Genomic DNA, 23,913 nt, shown 5'->3' with positions numbered 1-23,913 from the left:
TCCTAGCCCGGTATGGTCACATCCCATTCGTGAGAATCGTTGAACCACGTCTCTAATAGCAACAATATCCAAGTTTTCTTCAAACATCAGAGATTGCAAGTCTTGAACCTTTTTACTTAGACTACTAGCATTTGTGCTCATTGCTTTCCATGTGGTTTTCTATATTTACATGACCTTTCCCTCTGCTGTCATGTTTATTCTGGGGGTGACTTTCTGAATTCCCTTGTTTCCGTTTGTCAACCCCACCCTCTAGTTTAAATGTCTAGAAACATACTGTCTGAATTTCTCCCCAAGGATTCTATTTCCCATGACAGAAAGATGTAGCCCATCATTACAGTACAGTGTGTTCTCTCTCTCTTTGCTTTGCAGGAGGTGTAAATTTTTGTGAGGGCATTTCTGTGCATATGTCCAAACCTAGTCACAATGCTGCACTATGAGAACTTCTCCACTCAGGTTGGATACATTTATGCACATAAGGCTAGGCATATATTCTCCAGGCATTTGTGTAAAAGGCTATGTTTGCATAAAAAGCACTTTTACCCTTGGAAAATGCCTCTTAAATTACCCTTATAGAAGGTAGTTTTGTAACAGGTTACTTGTGCAGCTAGTATATGCATAAGTTATAGCAGTTTTCAAAGGGAATACTTTTCTAGTTGAAAATTATCTGATTGAAATTATACATATATTTACATATGTTTACATATGCCTTTGAATACATACAATTTTCCAGAAAAAGTAAGTACATACTTTTGAAAAAAAATGTGTGTATATCTAAACGCAGGAACACTTCTGCTCACCACTGCATTATGCATGCACATTTATGCACGTATACTGTAGGCAGTTTTATAACAAACCATTTCCAAGCATAAACTTGTGTTATATGCCTCATAATTGTCCACACTCTGTAGTTTGAATTTAATTAATGTTCCTTTCCAACCTGAGTTAAAATTGACATATGGTTATATTGTGAAATGACTTTCGCGCTAGCTATTTCTTTTTTTTATTTTAATAATTTTTGGAGGGGGGTATATCAGGGCAGAGATTGGGTATGGAAATTTTATCCACCTGGCACATTTGCAGTTGCACATGATAATTGGCTAATGCTGAGTTAAAGTGGCAGCACTTAGCACCTCCTAAATAGTGTTAAGTGCCCCCTTGTTAATTGCAAACAGCGCATGGCTAGGAAAAAAAATTAAAAAATGCTTTTGTGCCTTGTCAAAACTAGGATTAGCGCATGGAAAGCCCTTCATTAAAAAGCACTAAGATCAAATTCTAATACCTTTTAGTAAAAGGGTCCTTACATGAGTTCTTTAGGAATTTTTCATATGGATAGTTTATAGGGTTTGTATGGAGGATGAATTGAAGTTTAGAACTAATATTAGTCAAAAATGTCTTTTGGGATCCAAGATAATTCTTTTTTTTTTTTTTTTTTTTGTAATCATGTAGGTTGGGAAGACAGTGTAAAAAACCAGAACCAATGAAAGCTGTTCCTGCTTCTGCTGCCAAATCTGAAGCCAATTGTTGTAAAAAGAGCAAAACTCCACAAAAGCCCAAACCACATGCTCCCAAAGGTAAAGGGTCAAAACGTCGTCACCTCCAGCATTCTGGAAAAGGACATAAGACAACCCTTGTGACCCTCAGGGCCTTACAAGAGGAGGATGAAGATGATGATGGAGATTCTGAACAAGACTATGAAGAAGAGAATTATCATCTTCCTCCAGAGGAAGTTAACAAAGCCCCTGTATTTGTTCCTAGAAGTCTACGGTCTCCAAACCCTGTTCCTGCTGAGATAGAGGAAACTGTGGAAGAGGTATGTCACCTACTTGGGTTTCTTAACCATGAATTTTTAAATGGGGTATTATTTGGGTTTCTTGCAGTAATTTTGGTTCTCCGAGGACAAGCTCAAGCCAGTTGTAAGTATGACGATATGCAGTGGGCATGGCACGCACGACAGAAGGCTCTGGCAACTTTTTTGCTATTATCATGCCGGTTCCCGGGCCAACGCAGATCGTTGACCCAGTTGTGAGAATAATAAGCCTGCTGTTCTCGGAGAATACCTGCTATGGGTAAGTATCTTCGCTTTATAGATATCAGAAGTCTTAATGTTGGTGACATAAATTGTTTGAAATATTATGGTGTGACTCTTGAGGTAGGCAGTTTTAAAATCATGAGGAAACCACATCATGGCGTTTTCCAGGGGTCTGCAGTCATTCATGTTTGTGACCTGTGCTGTTATCTGTAAGTGAAAAGACAATTCATAAGATAGTATCTTTTACATGAGCCTTACAGATAATAGCATGGGTCACATATATCATGTACCTTGGAAATGGTGCAGTCAGGCACAGAGTCAAGGAAGATAACTGCACTATTGTGACAACCCTTAAAACCAGTGAGAAGCACCAAGGGAGGGGGTGAGCCTCAGAGGAGGTGTTCCTCTGTTATTCATGTTGTAACCAGTCTTGCAACTCTCTTCACATCACTGGCCTCCATACCTGTGCCTTGGCATGTCCAAAAACTGTTACGTGTCGAGAAGCTGGTATTGAATTACCCATATGGGAAGCCCCTGCTGCCTGCTTAAACTATGCTGAATATGGACGCCTATGTTACTATATATGATACCTTGGAATGACAATGTCATAACAAAACTATGTAAGCCACATTGAGCCTGCAAATAGGTGGGAAAATGTGGGATACAAATGCAATAAATAAATATACTATTTGGGGTAGAGGGTTGTATGATGCAGAGGGAAGAAGGCGAACCGTGATTTTTTAATTTTGTCAGGAGTCTCTCATGAGAAACTTTGCCAGAACCTTACTGAAAATCCAGACACACTACATTAACTGGCTCACCTTTATCCATATATTTATTTATGCCTTCAAAGAAATGAAGCAGAATGGTGAGGCAAGACTTCCCTTGGCTGAACCCATGCTGACTCAGTCCCATTAAACCATGTTTGTCTATTCTTTACTAGCCATTAAGCCCGTTAAAATGGGTGAGTATTGGTATGTTCTATTTTGATGTCTTCCCCCCTCCCCTCCCAGCTGCAAGGCCCTCCACCCTCCCTCCTTCCCTGCCAGCTCCAAGGCCCTCTGTCCCTCCCTCCCAGCGCCAAGGCCCCATTCCCTCCCAGCTCCAAGGGCCCCCCTCTGTCCCTCCCTCCCAGCCAGCTCCAAGGCCCCTCTCTGTCCATCCCTCCCAGCCAGCTCCAAGGCCCCCCTCTGTCCATCCATCCCAGCTCCGTGGCCCCCCTTCTTCTGAGACCTCCCATGTCCAGCATTTGTCCTGCCGCCGCCATCCCTTCCCTCCCGAGGTCTGCCACTACCGCTCCCCCCCCCCCCCCCGGGTCGCCGCCACCCCCCCTCCCCATCCACCCGGCCCGGGCCCTCTTCTCTCCATGAAACGTAAAGCGCCTCACCTTTGAAACCGCAGCAAGCAGATCGCCTCCCGTCTGCCTTCCTTCCCTGCCTGTGACGTAACGTCGACGAGGGCGGGACACAGGCAGGGAAGGAAGGCCGACGGGAGCTGATCTGCCTGCTGCGGTTTCAGCGCTGTAAGTTCAATGGAGAAGAGAGGGCCCGGCCCAGGTGGAGGGGGGTGGGGCTGCAGCGGCGACGACACTGGGGGGGGGGGGTGAGCAGTAGCGGCGACCTCAGGGGGAGGGGAGCGTTAGGGACCTGGGGGGGAGCAGTAGCGACCTCCGCGGTTCCCTCGTGGTGCACTCCTCAGCGCAGTTTCCCTCTCTGTTCCGTCATCACGTCTTGACGCGGGGGCGGGACAGAGAGGGAAGTCTCTACTGCGCATTTGCAAGTGAGTCAGTCACTTGCCATTTATATTTTTGATAATAGTTTTCACTATTTTCCCCAGCACTGAAGTCATTCTTACGGGCCTGTAATTTCCTTGATCACCCCTGGAACTGTTTTTAAAAATCATCATTACATTGGCTACCCTCCAATCTTCAGGTACTATGGATGATTTTAACGAGATGTTTCATAACCTCTTTTGGAAAAATTGTGCACTCAGGAATGCTTACATATGGTACATGTTTAAGTACCCAACTCATATACTTAGACGAACGTATTCAACTGTGCAGTTTTATGAGTCCTTTTCCACATGTGAAGCAAGGTTTACAGTTGGAAAATGCTTTATAAAGTTACTTCCTATAAAGTTTAAATATATTTTTATTTAGCTGATACATTCTTTTCATGCCAATTCATTCACCTATTCTAGGCAAGGTATAAGTATGAACATGTAACACAATTTGCAATTTAAAATTAAGAACTATTCATAAACATAAGACATAAAATTAGATCAATCATTTCAGCATTTACATAAAGGACTTAACAGACTCTAAAGAGGAACTGACGTCGCCCACCAATATGGATGCTTGAGTCTGATCTCCTGCCCTCCAGAGTGCTTCTTTAGCGACAGTCCACCATCATTGCTGCATCTTACTTGCTAGACCTTGCTGATTTTATCTCCCTGATATCGCAGAAGAGTAAGGTATCCTCTGCAGAGGCTCTTCACCAGTTCTGATGCATGACTGGCATGGCCCAGTCTCAGCAGGCGTTTCCTGAACACTGCATGGATTCCGAGCTGCCAGAAGGCTCTGGCAGCGAGACTGAGGAGCAGAGAGGGAAACCCCGACGTATTTAGTCGGAACTCCATAAGTTGCTTCAGGACTTAAGATCTGATTTCCAGTCCATGCGGGAGGATATCTCTACTAAGCTGGATTCTCTTAGCCAGGATGTTTGCGTTAATGGGAGTGCATGTCGAGGGCCTTGAAGCGCAAACTGATAAGCACACTGAGGAGCTGGCAAAACAACACATTGAGTTGCTCAGCAAGGTGGATGACCTGGAAAATCACTGCAGGTGCAGTAACTTGCGCACCATAGGCACTCCAAATGGTAGAGTGCAGGAAAATATGGTGCATATTATATAAACTACTTGCAATCAGCTGTTAGGGATCAAGGACTCAGCTGCCAACCTGGAGTTGGAGAGGGCTCACCGTGCTCTTAAGCAGCCTTCACCTAACAAGTCTACTACTACTACTATAAATCATTTCTATAGTGCTACCAGTCGTACGCAGCGCTTCACAATTGAACATGAAGAAAAGACAGTCCCTGCTCAAAAGAGCTTACAGTCTAAATCAGGACAGACAGACTGGACCAATAAGGATAAGGGTAGGACAGATAGAAGGACACATAGGGAAGGGACTATTGAAGAGAGGAAGACAAGATAAAGGTTACAAGCAAGTAACAAGTTAGGAGTCAAAAGCAGCATCAAACAGGTAGGCCTTTAGCCCGGATTTGAAGGCAGCCAGGGATGGAGCTAGACGTAGCGGCTGAGGAAGCCTATTCCAGGCACAAGGTGCAGCGAGATAAAAGGAACGGAGTCTGGAGTTAGCGATGGAGGAGAAGGGTGCAATTAGGAGAGATTTGCCTAGTGAACGGAGTGGAGGAGTGGCTTAGTGGTTAGGGTGGTGGATTTTGGTCCTGGGGAACTGAGGAACTGAGTTAAATTCCCACTTCAGGCAAAGGCAGCTCCTTGTGACTCTGGGCAAGTCACTTAACCCTCTATTGCCCCATGTAAGCCGCATTGAGCCTGCCGTGAGAGGGAAAGCGCGGGGTACAAATGTAACAAAAAACGGAGAGATGAGAGTGGAGAGGTAGTGAGGGGCTGCAGAGTGAATGCGCTTATAAGTCAATAAGAGGAGCTTGAATTTTATACAGAAACGGATAGGGAGCCAGTGAAGTGACTTCAGGAGTGGGCTGATATGGGCATAACGACTTTGGCGAAATATTAGTCGTGCAGCAGAATTTTGAACAGATTGAAGAGGAGAGAGGTGGCTGAGTAGAAGACCTGTGAGAAGCAAGTTGCAGTAATCTAAGCGAGAGGTGATGAGAGTGTGGATGAGGGTTCTGATAGTGTGTTCAGAAAGGAAAGGGCGAATTTTGGCAATATTATAAAGGAAGATAAGACAGGTTTTAGCAATCTGTTGAATATGTGCAGAGAGGGAGGAGTCTAAGATGACCCCAAGGTTACGAGCAGTGTGAGACTTTACCAAAGAGGGTAAGGATAAACTGGACTGTCAGTCTTATCGGCCCATCTCGGTGCTTAATTCCGATATTCAAATTATATTGAAAGTGTTGGCTACCAGACTGGGGGCTTTGTTTCCTGATTTGATACATGCAGACCAGGTTGGCTTTGTTCCTGTAAGACATTGTTGATGACATTCGCAGAGTTGTAAACATAATCCATGCACCTAAAGTACAAAACCTTAACACCGTTTTGTTGGGGCTAGATGCAGAGAAAAGTGTTAGGGTTCATTTGGGATACATGGACAGGGTGTTGAATCATGTAGGGATTGGGGATGGGTTCCGTGCATGGGTGGGGAGTCTTTAGTCAGTGCCTAGAGCTTGTGTCCGCATCAATAGGGGGATCTGAAGTCTGTTTTCCTTGTCTAGGGGTACTAGGCAGGGGTGCCCATTGTCAATCCTGCTCTTCACCTTGACAATGGAACCATTCACAGAGTCCATTAGGATGAACCCAGACGTGAGTGGTATTCATGTGGGAACTCATGTTTATAAAATTAGCTTATTTGCTGATGATGTCCTGTTTACATTAACATATCTAGAAGTTTTGTATCCTAATTTAAATAACATCTTGAGTAGAGAGATGTGGTAGCCATGTTAGTCCACTTTTAAAGGTAATCAATAGAAATAAAGTCCTGTCAGTGATTTCATGGTAAGAATCCTGAAAGGGAACTTTAAATTAATATAGAAACGTAAGACCTTTGAAGTCAGAATGATTAAATATTTTGGCACTCACTGGACAGGACTTAACAAAGATCTGGGTTTTCTAGCCCATTATAAACCATAAAATTGTACTGCTTTGTCACACTGTTATCTCCATGCATATCTCCCCGTCCCCTCATCCACCCAGCTCTCCCTGTCTCTCACCTAACCCACCCTCATCCTGTTTGACTGTCACTGAAATGCTTTGATGTTTCACTTATATATACTGTCATCTACCAACATTTACTTATTTGCGATCTGACGAAGAAGGGCTACCTTCGAAAGCTAACCAAAAATGTATTAATTTATGTCCAATAAAAAAAGGTATCATCTTATTTTCTTTTCCATGTTTTATTTTGATTTATTTCTATTGATTAACTTAATAACAGAAATGGAGGCTTTTTCTTTGGCATTCAGTTTCAAGGTTGACATGAGTAAGACTGAAGCCTTTTAAGTGGGTAATTGATGCTTTACATTACCTGGGGGTTTGGATAACAGTTTCTTGGTCGGCCTTATTTGATGCTAATTATCCTAAACTATAGAGGAGGACTTGACCCTTTCATGGTTTGAACGAAAAACTATGGTCAAAATGAATATCATGCCCTGCTTTCTGTACTTGTTTCAGGTCCTTCCCATAGCACTTCCTTGGAGATTTTTGGATAGTTTACAGGAACTCCTGAAGTTTATCTGAGGGGTGGGGGTGGGGGGGTGTCAGAAACCTCGATTTACTAGAAAGATATTATTCAGAGCCTGTGAATTGGGAGGGCTGGTGGTCCCCCTTATGAGGCATACTCCTCTGCAACATAACACTCTATTTCCACCCTGGGCTTACCACCGGAGTGTATAAGATTTGGGAGGCTAGAGGGCTGGTACAACTGGGACAATTTGTGGATTATGATGCTAGATTTGTTCCTTTTGATGTACTGATGAAGGAGTTTTAACTTTCTGAGGAGCATCGATTTGCTTATTGTCAAGTTATTCACCTTTTAGAGTAAACATATTAAACCACATTTGATTGGAGAATTCACTGAATTGGAAAATATATGTGAAGATTTTAGATCTACTAGACATCTGTTAGCTGCTCTGTATAGATATGCAAGAAATTTGTGCCATCCTACAAAGTGGGAAAGTAAGTTGGGAATGGCTTATAAACCTTCATATTGGGACGCTTTGGAAGCTGAGTTTGCTACGGTGACTATTTCTGCTACTGTCCAAGATAATAACTACACTGATTCCCACAGGCCTCTTTGGCTTGTTGGAGGCTCTGCAGCCATAAGGGCACACCAGGTCACATATGGTGGACTTGCCCTAAGGCTAAAGCTTTTTGGAAAAATGTACAATACCAGAAATATATTTGGATTTTGCTCACAGCCTTTCTTAGTAGTAGCTTAAGGTGAATTACATTCAGGTACACTGGGTATTTCCCTGTCCCTGGAGGGCTCACAATCTAATTTTGTACCGGAGGCAATGGGGAGGGTTAAGTGACTTGCCCAAGATCACAAGGAGCAGCAGTGGGATTTATGTCACTGTACCGGTCATTGGGTGCCCTTGGATCTGAGTTTTTGTTTGATAGTTATCCTGGGACTGAAGCATGCCCAAATGAAGTTGGTATGTCTTCTGTTTAACGCTGCAAAATTAACTCTGGCTATCTGTTGGAAGCGAGTTGAGCAATCCCCCACCCCCACCCCATGTCTCTCTGGAGGATGAAATTAAGTTACATTTATCGGATGGACTAAGAGGCGTAATTGTATGCCCAGGTGGAAAAAGATAAGAGGCCCCTTGAACTTTCAACTAGCTTGAGGAGTACTCTCTGTACCAATTTTTGGAAGGGGTTGTTGGGGAGGTTGGGTTTGGGAGTAGGTGTGGGGTATGGGTTATTGTGGAGGGTTGACATACCAAAATTTGAGGTTTCTATTGTGCTTGGGGATTCTTCCTCAGACTTTGTATTTTATACTTTGCTGTATGGTGTTATATATGAGTTGGTATTGTAGGTTTGTTTGTTTGTTCAATTTGAATGTGTTTACTAAAACCTCATTTAAATTAAAAAAAAAAAAAAAAAAAAAAGGACTTAGACTCAACAAGGGCTTGGTATTTTTAACTCTCTACCCGACATAATTTTGTATCCGTCATCTTCTGATCATTCTGCTAACACATTTATTCTCATTTAATATCCCATTGTAATGTAATCTATGATTTATTTATGTTCAGGCACTAGCATCGTTTGTTTTGACTAGCTTATTCTTTTTTGGACCTGAGGAAACCAGTAAAGAAATAAGTTAGTCAAATAAAAAGGTTTCACTTTCATATGTATGTTTTCTTTTACTTTAAATTCTGCTTTAATTCATTCATTTGTATAGTACCCACCTTAGTGAAAATGTCAGTGAATGTGTGGGCTTTTATCTTTTTGTTTCTTGGTTTTAGGAAAATGAATAGAACAGGTTTTGACAGGATGTGTAATAAAACTCCGATGTGCCTGAATCAGTAGTATTAATATGAAGTAGCTTTGCCGCTACATATTACAATTCATGCTGCTCCTTATAAATGAATGTATATTATTCTAATGCAGATGTCAAACAGATTACTGAATGACCCAGCATTGTTCAGAATATCTTTGGGCAGCTTTTAGTTTTTTGGTATTCAAACTAGTATTGATTTTTTTCATTAATAGTTTGAAATAGCTGACATCATTGATGCTGATTGTATTCCTGACACTAAATCCAGCCCTGGAGTGCAAGAAGAATTTGTTTTAACTGGCAGAAATCATAATACCTCAGTAGTAAGTATTCTGTTCTGGCACACTTCTCAGCACATGCTCTGTTCTGTCTTTCTGTTCTGAGGGGCTGATACATAATTGACTTTTCCTCTACTTAGCAAACAACAACAAAATAGCTGCTTTTGCCATTCTATAAACAATCTTAAAGGGGATATTTGGTTGCAATTCAGTTTGTTTTCAGACTTATTTGCAGGCGTTTGAAAGAATAAATTTCACCACACAGGAGGCAAAGCTTACCTATGCTCTTCATGTTTGGGTGCTGCTATACCTCTGGTCTCCCCTAGATATGCCACTTTTCATTTGACTGTCCTGGATCTCTTATCATGAATAATTGTTCTCAAGCTTAGGGCACGGTTAAATATGTTCAGCCTCCTTCCCCCTCCCCAATCCCCACCTGAATAACCACCATTCTTTCTTATGGAAGGAAAAATACAATTTCTTTTCCTCCCATCAATAAAGCATGGGAGCTGAGCTGAGCAGACTGTTTTCTTTTACTCTGCCCTAGTCTGTGAAAATGGAAGACCAGAAAAAAACGCCTTAATAATGGTCAAGATCCAGCATCCATTACCACCACTTTCTCACGATGACAAAGGCAGTACATACAAATGTCTAGCTCAGACAAAAATAGGGTAATTCTATAAAGGGGGTTCCTGTTTTTAGGTGCCAAGGATATTTCTATTTGAAGCCTATTTTATCAATAAAAGTAAGTGCCTACTTTTCTTTATAGAATACTAGCATAGCTGGTTAAATACTTGCCTGTATTTTAGGCATTTCTAATTGAGAAAAAGACGGTCCATTCATTATGCCTTTCAGACAAATAGACAAGAACCTGGTGCAACGTATGAAGGCAGCACATACAACTACACCTCCACTAGGAGACATGTCTTCATGTACCAGTGGCATGCCTGAACCATAGAACACCAGCCCTTTGGAGAGGCATCTGTATACTCTGGTTACTTAAATGGGGGGGAAAAAAAGATAAAATGGTGAAGAAATTTGGTTACAAAGAAGAACACTAAGGGGTCCTTTTACTAAGATGCACTAAATGCAAAGAAGCCCATTTTATACCTATGGGCTTCTTAGCATTTAGTGTGAGCTAAATCTGCTAGCATACCTTAGTAAAAGGACCCCTATATAATCTAGTGGTTAAGTTGTTCTGAGAACTAGGGAAGCCAGGGTTGAAATCCTGTTTCTCCACTAATATTCCATGTAACCTTAAGGCAAATCACTTCACTCTCCATTGCTTAAGGAACAAACTGAGGACTAAATTTACTAACCAGTATATTGATGCATTAATGCAAGTTATTAGTAAATAGGCCTATTTAATAGTAATGGGGCATGTATTAAATAATGCAAGTTAAATCATTAATATATGTTGGTTAATCTAGCCTTTAGATTTTAAGCCCTCTGGGGACAATGAAATACATTTAGTTACAATAGGTAATTCATTTTGAGGTGATTCCAAATAATAAGACAACAAAATAAGAACTAAAACTGTCTGGACTGGTCTGCTTGGACAGTAAGGAAGCAGTTAATATATCTGAGTTTAAAAAAAGGTTTGGACAAATTCTGGAGGAAATGTCTATTAACTTTTATTAAAGTAAGACCTGGGGAAAGTCACTTCTTATCCTAGGGGTTAAGTAGCATGGAGTCTTGCTGTGTTTTGGGACACTTTTGGAAACAGGACGCTGTGCTAGACTGACCCTTGGTATGACCAGTAGGGCAGTTTGTATGTTCTAATAACTAAAGTTATTGTGTATTACTTGTAAAACTTCTGAGTTAATTCTTGGGATCACTCCCAGCACTTTGAGGAATGCAGCAGAGAAATGGTCGCTTGTGCTCATTAGTAGTACAGCCAATTTTGTGAAATGCAATAGACTATACTTGTCAGTCTAGCCAGCTGCACTCTATTGTCTGCCATTTCAGCAGTTACTGTGTGGTAACGACCTCCACATTAAGGAAAAGGGAATGGGACTTGATATACTGCCTTTCTGTGTTTGTTGCAACTACATTCAAAGCGGTTTTCATAGTATATACAGGTACTTACTAGTACCTGGGGCAATGGAGGGTTACGTGACTTGCCCAGAGTCACAAGGAGCTGCAGTGGGAATCAAACCTAGTTCCCCAGGATCAAAGTCCACTGCACTAACCGCTAGGCTACTCCACTCCAAGACATAGTCCTTACTTATTCCTCACCAATTTCATAATCTCTGTAGGAATTTCTGTGTTAGCATAAACTAATTGCTGCTTTAAACTCCTAACAGTCAATGCTCTGCTGTTACTGCATGTTTAAAACCATGTTAAACACCTAATGCAGCTTAGGAAATAGGCCCTTCTGGAAACCCGTACCTCATAAAATGTGGAAGTAGAGCATTAAATATTTGAATTAAGTCCTCACAATGAATGGGATCTAATGTAAGCTCTAGATTAGAGAAGTAATGCTCTCAGTGGAGACTCTTGCTAGTCGTATGACCTATTAGCTGAAGTTTAAGGGCACCTATAAGGTGGATCCAGATATAAAGCACTGCAGTAGTATGAGCTATTACTAGAATGTATTATCCTCTGTGTTCTATAACTGGTCACCTAAATGTGTCATTTGTGTGCCTACATTTATAAAGTACTGTTATTTATGTGGATAGGTGTACATAAATGGCAGCCACATGCTCAACGGTTTACTATAATGTAGGCAAGCAATTTGCTTAGCATGTAAATTCAAAGGGAGCGTTCACAAGGAAGAAGTATGGTCAAGCCATTGGTGTGTCTTATAGCTACACAGGCAACTTAAAGAATACTGTAGGTTGCGTGCATAACTGCTGCATTTAGGCATGGCAGTTTACGCCTCTCATAGACCTGGCATAAGTGGGCATGCCTAAATTTAGGCATGCCAGTGCCAACTTAAGCACAGATGCTGTTATAGAACTGGCACTCATCATGCAGGATCAGTTCATCTAAATTGTGGTGCTCACTTACAGAATTGCCCCAATGGTCTTAAAGGCTTGTAAATTCTAAGTAAGCCTTAATTAAAAGGGTGTTACTCAAGTTAATTTAAAACATTCCAGCCTCCAGAATCACAATGGCTAGTGCGGTTTGCAAGCATCTATAATGAATATCCATAATATCATGTGTATACATCAGCCTGGGTTATTGATCTTTGGTCCATTATATATCTCATGTACATCAGTCAGTATGGCAGATCTGAAAAGCAGAATGACCAGGGTGGCCCTGAGGACTTGGTCAAGAGCCACAGTTATAAGTTTTGTAAGAATTTAATTTTAAGGACTCGAGTAGGAAAGCAAAACAATCAGATATTCAGTGTTGGCTACAGTGATATTATTGTATCTAATATTTTTAAAATTTTTGTTTCAAGGCAGTAGCTCCATGCATGGCTTCATACCAAGTTCCAGAAGAAGAAGCAGGTGTGTATTTAAAGACATTGCATTGGTAAATATACAAAGACATTGCATTGGTAAATATACCATGATTTAAACAAAAAAAATCAGTAGACATTCCTAAAAGTCCTTTCTTATTTCTCCTCTTTTAATGTTGTTGTACTCTAATTACTGTTAAAATAGAGCAGGCGATGGAGAATTTAGGGGCAGAATGGTTCATCAATCAGACGAGCACAGTGTTGTTATAGTAGAGCAGTATTTGTTCTTTACCTATGCACAACCGCATCATATAAAAATATAGTAAACAGATTTACATTATCAATACTACCACGTCATAAAAATGTAAGGGAGACAACTATTGTACAAACTAAAATCAAACCAATTAAAAGTTTAAATAAAGAGGAGAAAGGAAGGAGCTTCCTTAGAGCAACATCATTTCAGTAACAGTTGTTTTTATAGCACTGCTGGATTTATGCAGTGTTGTACAGTGATAAGTATTTAGGTGCAATATGTCCCTGGCCCAAGGAGTTTACAATTGTTGTGGGCACTTGAGGCACTGGGAGTAGTAACTTGCCCAAGATCTCAAGGAGTGTCAGTAGTAGAAACAGGACTCCAACCCTTGCTATGGTAAAATTATGTATCATACCTGATAATTTTCTTTCCATTAATCATAGCCGATCAATCCATAGACTGGTGGGTTGTGTCCATCTACCAGCAGGTGGAGATAGAGAGCAATCCTTTTGCCTCCCTATATGTGGTCATGTGCTGCCGGAAACTCCTCAGTATGTCGATATCAAAGCTCCATCCGCATGACTCAGCACTTAAATTACACCCACAAAGGGACACTCTGCCCAGCTCACCACCGCCGAAACGGGGGAGGGGAATCAACCCAGCTCATCCCCACACGTGGGGGAGGGGAATCCGTCCAGCTCATCCCCGCGGAGCGGGGGAGGTACACCACACCCGCCGATGCGGGAGGATCTGGCTTATCCTGCAACCGCGGGAGGAGCTGACTGACCCTAACACCGCTGAAGCGGGAGGGGTACAAAGCTGCCCTACAGCTGCACGAAGCGGGAGGGAGCGCCGGCAGAATTTAGGTCTCAATCCAGCCCCGTGAAACGGAGGGGAGAGGAATGCAGCAGCTCACTGTAACACAAAATCGTCTCAACTCCTGAAGAATCCAATTGAAAAAACTTGAACACGAAGTCCTCCTGAACAGGAACTGAAGACTAAACTTGAACCTGAAATGCAACCAGAATATAAACAGTAAAGATATCTGGGAGGGGCTATGGATTGATCGGCTATGATTAATGGAAAGAAAATTATCAGGTATGATACATAATTTTACCTTCCATATCATCATGCCGATCAATCCATAGACTGGTGGGATGTACCGAAGCAGTACTCACCCAGGGCGGGACATAGAAATCCCTGACCGCAACACTGAAGCTCCAAACGAGCCTCCGCCCGAGCAGCCACAGTCAAGCGGTAATGTCTGGAGAAGGTATGAGCCGATGCCCAAGTTGCCGCCCTACAAATCTCTTCCAAGGAGAAGGACCCGGCCTCTGCCATCGAGGCCGCCTGTGCTCTAGAGGAGTGAGCCTTCAGCTGGATAGGCGGCACCTTCCCCGCGGCCACATAAGCCGCTGCAATGGTTTCCTTGACCCATCGTGCCACTGGAGGCTTGGCAGCCTGCAGACCCCTACGAGGACCTGCGAACAGCACAAACAGATGATCCGACTTCCGGAAATCATTGGTCACTTCCAAGTATCTGATGATGACTCGTCTCACATCTAGATATTTGAGAGCAGAGTACTCCTCTGGGTAGTCCTCCCTACGAAAGGAGGGTAGACAGAGCTGCTGATTCACATGGAAGCGAGAAACAATCTTGGGCAGGAAGGAAGGCACTGTGCGAATAGACACTCCTGCCTCAGTGAACTGCAGAATGGGCTCTCGACATGATAGCGCCTGGAGCTCGGAAACTCTTCTGGCTGAAGTGATAGCCACCAAAAAGACTGCTTTCAGCGTCAGGTCTTTCAGAGATGCCCTCGACAAGGGTTCACAAGGCGGCTTCTGCAAGGCTCTTAGCACCAGATTGAGATTCCACGCAGGTACCACTGAGTGCAGAGGAGGGCGCAGGTGATTAACTCCCTTGAGAAAGCGCACCACATCTGGCTGCGAGGCCAGGGAAGCACCCTTCAGGTGACCCCTGAAGCAAGCAAGAGCCGCTACCTGGACCTTAAGGGAACTGAGCGACAGGCCTTTTTCCAGACCTTCTTGCAGGAACGCCAACACTGAAGAAATTGAAGCAGTGAAGGGAGAATGTGAGCCTGCCTCACACCACGATGCAAAGGTACGCCAAATCCTGGCGTAAGCAGTAGAAGTAGAGCGCTTCCTTGCTCTCAGCATAGTGGCGATGACCTTGTCTGAGAAGCCCTTCTTCCTCAGACGCTGCCGCTCATAGCCAGGCCTTAAGACCAAAGGGGGAGGGATCCTCCATCACCACGGGATCCTGATGCAACAGGCCCCGTTCCGCTGGCAGCTGCAGAGGGCCGTCCACTGAGAGCCTGATCAAGTCCGCATACCAGGGACGTCTGGGCCAATCTGGACTCACCAGGATTATCTGGCCCGGATGCTTTGCCACCCAGCCTAGCACCCTGCCCAACATGGGCCAAGGCGGGAACACACAGAGAAGCTCCTGTGTCGGCCACTGTTGGAGAAGAGCATCTACTCCCAGAGATCGAGGGTCCCGTCCTCTGCTGAAAAAGCGCGGCACTTGGCAATTGGCTGATGATGCCAACAGATCTAGGCTCTGCTGGCCCCAGTGCTTCGTGATGTCCAAGAACGCCTGAGCAGTATTCATGACTCCCGCAATGTGGGCCGCTGACAGCTGTTCCAGGTTTGCTTCCGCCTACAGGCATAGCTTCATGGCCTCCTTGGCTACAGGGCCGCTCCTGGTACCTCCCTGGCGATTGACATAGGCCACAGCCGTGGCATTGTCCGACAGGACCCGTACTGGCTTGAGCGCCAGGACCGGGAGAAACTCCAAAGGCGCCAACCGAATGGCTCTGAGTTCCAGGAGGTTGATAGACCACTTTGCCTCTGCAGGAGACCAGAGCCCCTGCACTGTCCTTCCCAAGCAGTGGGCTCCCCAGCCCGACAAAGAGGCGTCCGCCGCGACGACAACCCACTCCGGGGTCATAAGAGGCATTCCTGCGGACAGCTTGTCTGGCCTCAGCCACCAGCTCAGCGCCTTGCGCACCGCTGGATCCAAGGGAAGGCGCACAGTGTAATCCTCCGAAGCTGGAGTCCATCGCTGCAGCAGAGAGAGCTGTATAGGTCTCATATGGGCCGTGGCCCAGGGTACTACTTCCATCATGGCCGTCATAGAGCCCAACACCTGCACATAGTCCCAAGCCCGAAGAGGAGAGGCTGCTAGGAACTTGTCCACCTGAGCCTGAAGCTTGACAATCCGATTGTCTGGCAGGAACACTCTGCCCACTTGGGGGTCGAATCGAACTCCCAGATACTCCAGGGACTGAGTCGGGCGCAGCTGGCTTTACTCCCAGTTGATGATCCACCCCAGGGAGCTCAAAAGAGCAATCACCCGGTCTGAAGCTCTGCCGCACTCTGCATAAGAGGGGGCTCGGATCAACCAGTTGTCCTTTCTTGCGTAGGAAGGTCGCGATGACCACCATTACTTTGGAGAAGGTCCGCGGAGCAGTAGCCAACCCGAACGGGAGGGCTCTGAACTGGAGTGTTGGCTCAGAACTGTAAAACGCAGAAAGCATTGAAGAGGAGGCCAGATGGGAATATGCAAGTAAGCTTCCTTGATGTCCAGGGATGCCAGGAACTCCCCTGCCTGCCCTGCCGCTATAACAGAGCGGAGAGTCTCCATCCGGAAGTGCCGAACTTTCCAGGCCCGATTGACCCCTTGAGGTCGAGGAAAGGCCGGACAGAACCTCCTTTCTTTGGTACCACAAAGTAAATGGAGTATTCTCCGAGGACAAGCAGGCTGCTTGTTCTCACTGATGGGTGACGTCCACGGCAGCCCCTCCAATCGGAAACTTCACTAGCAAAGTCCTTTGCTAGCCCTCGCGCGCCCGCGCGCACCGCGCATGCGCGGCCGTCTTCCCGCCCGAAACCGGCTCGAGCCGGCCAGTCTTCTTTTGTCCGCACTCGGTACGGTCGTGTTTTCGCCGTGTCGAGCCCCGGAAAGTCGACCTCGCGCGTCCAATTTGTTTGAACGTGTTTTTTTCCTTCGGGAAAGCTTTGTCCTAGTCGGGAAGTGCTCCGGAAACCCCCCGCCGGGTTTCGTGTAAATCCTCCCCGTACTTCCAGCTTTTTTGCCCCGGTAAGTTTTCTTTCGTCGTCGGGGTAGGCCTCTTTTCGGCCTCGGTCGAGATTTTTTCTCCCTCTAAATTTGGTGCTTCAAATTTCGCCATTTCGGCTTTTGATTTCGCCGGCGTGATTTTTCCGCCCATGACATCGAAGCCTTCCAGCGGCTTCAAGAAGTGCACCCAGTGCGCCCGGGTTATCTCGCTCACTGATCGACACTCGTCGTGTCTTCAGTGTCTGGGGGCCGAGCACCGCCCTCAGAACTGCAGTCTGTGTTCCCTGCTTCAAAGGCGGACTCAGGTAGCGAGACTAGCCCAGTGGAACGTGTTGTTCTCGGGCTCTTCGTCGGCATCGGCACCGGGATCTTCGAGTGCATCGACGTCGTCAGCGTCCAGACCATCTTCCTCGGCCGCCCCTGCATCGAGTGCATCGAGGCATCGGGCCTCTGCATCGGCGCCGAGACATCGGATAGCTGCATCGACGTCGGTGGTACCAGGACCTCGTCTGCTGATGTCGTCGGACGGTGGTGCATCGGGTGGAGTGCAGGTGAGGGCTGTCCATTCCCCTGCTGGTGGCGGTGAGCCCTCGGGTGGGTCTCCGCCTACCCTGAGGGCTCCTGCGGTACAGCCCCCCCGAGATCGACCTTCTTCAGTCTCGGCCCTGAGGAAGCGACGGGTGGATTCGACGTCCTCCTCGTCGGTGCCGGGGAGCTCCGGTGACATGCTTCGGAAGAAATCGAAGAAGCATCGACACCGGTCTCCTCCCCGTGTCGGCACCGAGAGCTCTGGGTCGCCGAGGGATTCGGCACCCAGCAGGCATCGGCACCGAGAGGACCGCTCACCCTCTGTTTAGGAGGTGTCGATGCGCTCCGCTCTGGACAGCCCGGAACAGCCTCCACGCCCGGAACAGGTACTGACGTCGACGCCTGCATCGACCTCTCAGCCTTTCTCTGCAGCCGCTCTAAACGAGAGCCTCCGGGCCGTTCTCCCAGAGATTCTGGGAGAGCTGTTGCGCCCTACCCCTCCGGTACCGGCGGTGCTTGCGCCGCCGGTACCGTCGAGCGTGGCGCCGGCTGGCCCATCGCCCAGGTTGAGGTCCCCGACGTCGGTACCGCGTGCGGTGCCGACCGCGGCCACCTCCCAGGAAGGCTCCCCGACTACGTCGGCGGAGGGAGCTTCGCCGATGCGGGCGAGGGAGTCTACCTCTCGACGCCCCCATCGTGGACGGGGTTCCACGGAGTCGAGCAGGGCGAGGTTGCAGACACAGGTCCGTGAACTTGTGTCTGACACCGAGGGTGAGGCCTCGTGGGAGGAAGAGGAAGATCCCAGATATTTCTCTGACGAGGAGTCTGAGGGTCTTCCGTCTGATCCCACTCCCTCTCCTGAGAGACAGCTTTCTCCTCCCGAGAGTCTGTCTTTTGCCTCCTTTGTCCGGGAGATGTCTACGGCCATCCCCTTCCCGGTGGTTGTGGAGGACGAGCCCAGGGCTGAAATGTTTGAGCTCCTGGACTATCCTTCTCCACCTAAGGAAGCGTCCACTGTTCCCTTGCACCATGTCCTGAAGAAGACATTGCTTGCGAACTGGACCAAGCCATTAACTAATCCCCACATTCCCAAGAAGATCGAGTCCCAGTACCGGATCCATGGGGACCCAGAGCTGATGCGCACTCAGTTGCCTCATGACTCTGGAGTTGTGGATTTGGCCCTAAAGAAGGCTAAGAGTTCTAGGGAACATGCTTCGGCGCCCCCGGGCAAGGACGCTAGAACCTTAGACTCCTTTGGGAGGAAGGCCTACCATTCCTCTATGCTCGTGTCCAAGATCCAGTCTTACCAGCTCTACACGAGCATACACATGCGGAATAATGTGCGGCAGTTGGCGGGCTTGGTTGATGCTCTTCCCCCTGAGCAAGCCAAGCCTTTTCAGGAGGTGGTCAGGCAGCTGAAGGCGTGCAGAAAATTCCTGGCCAGAGGAGTTTATGACACTTTTGATGTTGCGTCCAGGGCCGCTGCTCAAGGTGTGGTGATGCGCAGGCTCTCATGGCTGCGTGCCGCCGACCTGGAGAATAGAATCCAGCAGCGGATTACGGACTTGCCTTGCCGTGCGGATAACATTTTTGGCGAAAAAGTCGAGCAGGTGGTAGAGTCTCTCCACCAGCGGGACACCGCATTCGACAAGTTCGCCCGCCGGCAGCCTTCAGCTTCTACCTCTACAGGTAGACGATTTTTCGGGGGAAGGAAGACTGTTCCCTATACTTCTGGCAAGCGTAGGTACAATCCTCCTTCCCGACAGCCTGCGGCCCAGGCTAAGCCCCAGCGCGCTCGCTCTCGTCAGCAGCGTGCGAATCAGCAAGGCCCCGCGGCTCCCCAGCAAAAGCAAGGGGCGAGCTTTTGACTGGCTCCAGCAGAGCATAGCCGACATCCAAGTGTCAGTGCCGGGCGACCTGCCTGTCGGAGGGAGGTTGAAAGCTTTTCACCAAAGGTGGCCTCTTATAACCTCCGATCAGTGGGTTCTCCAAATAGTCCGGCAAGGATACACCCTCAATTTGGCCTCTCAACCTCCAAATTGTCCACCGGGAGCTCAGTCCTACAGCTTCCAGCACAAGCAGGTACTTGCAGAGGAACTCTCCGCCCTTCTCAGCGCCAATGCGGTCGAGCCCGTGCCATCCGGGCAAGAAGGGCTGGGGTTCTATTCCAGGTACTTCCTTGTGGAAAAGAAAACAGGGGGGATGCGTCCCATCCTAGACCTAAGGGCCCTGAACAAATATCTCGTAAAAGAAAAGTTCAGGATGCTTTCCCTGGGCACCCTTCTCCCCATGATTCAGCAAAACGATTGGCTATGCTCTCTGGACTTGAAGGATGCCTACACACACATCCCGATACTGCCAGCTCACAGACAGTATCTGCGATTTCAGCTGGGCGCACGCCACTTCCAGTACTGTGTGCTACCCTTTGGGCTCGCCTCTGCGCCCAGGGTGTTCACAAAGTGCCTAGCTGTGGTAGCAGCGGCGCTTCGCAGGCTGGGGGTGCACGTGTTCCCATATCTCGACGATTGGCTGGTGAAGAACACATCCGAGGCAGGAGCCCTGCAGTCCATGCAGATGACTATTCGCCTCCTGGGGCTACTGGGGTTTGTGATAAATTACCCAAAGTCCCATCTTCTCCCAGTGCAGAAACTCGAATTCATCGGAGCCCTGCTGGATTCTCGGACGGCTCGCGCCTATCTCCCAGAGGCGAGGGCCAACAACTTGTTGTCCCTCGTCTCGCGGGTGCGAGCGTCCCAGCAGATCACAGCTCGGCAGATGTTGAGATTACTGGGCCACATGGCTTCCACAGTTCATGTGACTCCCATGGCCCGCCTTCACATGAGATCTGCTCAATGGACCCTAGCCTCCCAGTGGTATCAGGCCGCCGGGGGTCTAGAGGACGTGATCCACCTGTCCACGAGTTTTCTCGAATCCCTGTATTGGTGGACGATTTGCTCCAATTTGACTCTGGGACGTCCCTTCCAAATTCCTCAGCCTCAAAAAGTGCTGACCACGGATGCGTCTCTCCTGGGATGGGGAGCTCATGTCGATGGGCTTCACACCCAAGGAAGGTGGTCCCTCCAAGAAAGCGATCTACAGATCAATCTTCTGGAGTTGCGAGCGATCTGGAACGCTCTGAAGGCTTTCAGAGATCGGCTGTCCCACCAAATTATCCAAATTCAGACAGACAATCAGGTTGCCATGTACTATGTCAACAAGCAGGGGGGCACCGGATCTCGCCCCCTGTGTCAGGAAGCCGTCAGCATGTGGCTCTGGGCTCGCCGTCAAGGCATGGTGCTCCAAGCCACATATCTGGCAGGCGTAAACAACAGTCTGGCCGACAGGTTGAGCAGGATTATGCAACCTCACGAGTGGTCGCTCAATTCCCGTGTGGTGCGACAGATCTTCCAGGCGTGGGGCACCCCCCTGGTGGATCTCTTCGCATCTCAAGTGAACCACAAGGTCCCTCAGTTCTGTTCCAGGCTTCAGGCCCACGGCAGACTGGCGTCGGATGCCTTCCTCCTGGACTGGGGGGAAGGTCTGCTGTATGCTTATCCTCCCATTCCTCTGGTGGGGAAGACTTTGTTGAAACTCAAGCAAGACCGAGGCACCATGATTCTGATTGCTCCCTTTTGGCCGCGTCAGATCTGGTTCCCTCTTCTTCTGGAGTTATCCTCCGAAGAACCGTGGAGATTGGAGTGTTTTCCGACCCTCATCACGCAGGACGAAGGGGCTCTGCTGCATCCCAACCTCCAGTCCCTGGCTCTCACGGCCTGGATGTTGAGGGCGTAGACTTTGCCTCTTTGGGTCTGCCAGAGGGTGTCTCCCGCATCTTGCTTGCTTCCAGGAAAGACTCCACTAAGAGAAGTTACTTCTTTCATTGGAGGAGGTTTGCCGTCTGGTGTGACAGCAAGGCCCTAGATCCTCGCTCTTGTCCTACACAGACCCTGCTTGAATACCTTCTCCACTTGTCTGAGTCTGGTCTGAAGACCAACTCCGTAAGGGTTCACCTTAGTGCAATCAGTGCATACCATTACCAAGTGGAAGGTAAGCCGATCTCAGGACAGCCTTTAGTTGTTCGCTTCATGAGAGGTTTGCTTTTGTCAAAGCCCCCTGTCAAGCCTCCTACAGTGTCATGGGATCTCAATGTCGTTCTCACCCAGCTGATGAAACCTCCTTTCGAGCCACTGAATTCCTGCCATCCGAAGTACTTGACCTCGGAAGGTCATTTTCTTGGTGGCAGTTACCTCGGCTCGTAGAGTCAGTGAGCTTCAGGCCCTGGTAGCCCAGGCCCCTTACACCAAATTTCATCACAACAGAGTAGTCCTCCGCACTCACCCTAAGTTTCTGCCAAAGGTTGTGTCGGAGTTCCATCTGAACCAGTCAATTGTCTTGCCAACATTCTTTCCCCGTCCTCATTCCTGCCCTGCTGAACGTCAGCTGCACACATTGGACTGCAAGAGAGCATTGGCCTTCTATCTGGAGCGGACACAGCCCCACAGACAGTCCGCCCAATTGTTTGTTTCTTTTGATCCCAACAAGAGGGGAGTGGCTGTAGGGAAACGCACCATATCCAATTGGCTAGCAGATTGCATTTCCTTCACTTACGCCCAGGCTGGGCTGGCTCTTGAGGGTCATGTCACGGCTCATAATGTTAGAGCCATGGCAGCGTCGGTAGCCCACTTGAAGTCAGCCACCATGGAGGAAATTTGCAAAGCTGCGACGTGGTCATCTGTCCACACATTCACATCTCATTACTGCCTGCAGCAGGATACCCGACGTGACAGTCGGTTCGGGCAGTCAGTTCTTCAGAACCTGTTTGGGCTTTAGGATCCAACTCCACCCCCCGAGGGCCCTGTTTGTTCTGTTCCAGGCTACACTCTCAGTTAGTTGGTAAATTTTTTAGGTCAATCTCAGTTATGTCCTCGCCGTTGCGAGGCCCAATTGACCAATGTTGTTGTTTTGAGTGAGCCTGGGGGCTAGGGATACCCCATCAGTGAGAACAAGCAGCCTGCTTGTCCTCGGAGAAAGCGAATGCTACATACCTGTAGAAGGTATTCTCCGAGGACAGCAGGCTGATTGTTCTCACAAACCCGCCCGCCTCCCCTTTGGAGTTGTGTCTTCCCTTGAAGTGTATTGTCTTGCTACATACTGGACTGGCCGGCTCGAGCCGGTTTCGGGCGGGAAGACGGCCGCGCATGCGCGGTGCGCGCGGGCGCGCGAGGGCTAGCAAAGGACTTTGCTAGTGAAGTTTCCGATTGGAGGGGCTGCCGTGGACGTCACCCATCAGTGAGAACAATCAGCCTGCTGTCCTCGGAGAATACCTTCTACAGGTATGTAGCATTCGCTATGTCCCTTGCCAAGCTGATCTGGCACCGGAACGACCGCACCCAGGCGGATCAGATTGTCCAAGGTCTGCTGCACTGCCACAGCTTTGACCGGAGACTTGCAGGGAGAGTGCACAAAGCCGTCTCTTAAGGGTCGGCAGAACTCTAGCTTGTAGCCGTCTCTGATGACTTCCACCACCCAAGCGTCTGAAGTTACCCTGGTCCACTCGCCCAGAAACGAGGATAGGCATCCTCCAATCTGCTCTGAGCCATGGACCAGCGCCCCGTCATTGGGTACGAGACCCTGGGGGAGGACCAGAGGACGCACCTCCGGGACGGCGGTCTCTGCGAAAGGAATGCTGCTTGGGGGAGAAGTTCCCTATGAAGGAAAAGGGGGCACAGGAGCCCAACATGCCCAGGCGATACCGACGGGCTTCCTGAAACCGTCCTTTGGAGGAACCGGGGCGGGCACCACCGGCCCGGGCCCTGACCTCCGGTAAACTCATACCCTTAGACGTGCCGAGATTGGTCACAATCTTGTCCAGCTCGACCCCAAAGAGCAGCTTGCCTTTAAAAGGCAACTTAGCCAGGCGAGACTTAGAAACGTGGTCAGCAGACCAATGCTTCAGCCAAAGCCACCGCCGTGCAGAGACTGTCTGAGCCATACCTTTAGCCGAGGCTCTCAAGACATCATACAGCAGCCTGCCAAGTAGGCCAAGCCCGATTCCAGGGCTGGCCAATCAGCCCTCAAGGAAGGATCCGAGGGGG

General features: G+C 47.9%; 1 protein-coding gene across 5 annotated transcripts in view; it reads left to right on the top strand.

Moving 5' to 3' along the window:
* Positions 1 to 23,913, top strand: part of BDP1 (B double prime 1, subunit of RNA polymerase III transcription initiation factor IIIB) — a 330,901-nt gene that overhangs the window by 245,365 nt on the left and 61,623 nt on the right. For all 5 annotated transcript variants that reach the window (XM_030193306.1, XM_030193305.1, XM_030193308.1 and 2 more), the window contains 3 exons: positions 1,447 to 1,810; positions 9,464 to 9,571; positions 12,936 to 12,984. In XM_030193306.1, the coding sequence (XP_030049166.1) occupies positions 1,447 to 1,810; positions 9,464 to 9,571; positions 12,936 to 12,984 (521 nt within the window). The remainder of the gene's footprint in view (positions 1 to 1,446; positions 1,811 to 9,463; positions 9,572 to 12,935; positions 12,985 to 23,913) is intronic.

Source organism: Microcaecilia unicolor, chromosome 2 (assembly GCF_901765095.1).
Source record: "Microcaecilia unicolor chromosome 2, aMicUni1.1, whole genome shotgun sequence".
NCBI classification, from domain to species: Eukaryota; Metazoa; Chordata; class Amphibia; order Gymnophiona; family Siphonopidae; genus Microcaecilia; species Microcaecilia unicolor.
Note: the sequence above shows the minus strand (reverse complement) of the source record. Positions and strands in the feature narration are given on the sequence as shown.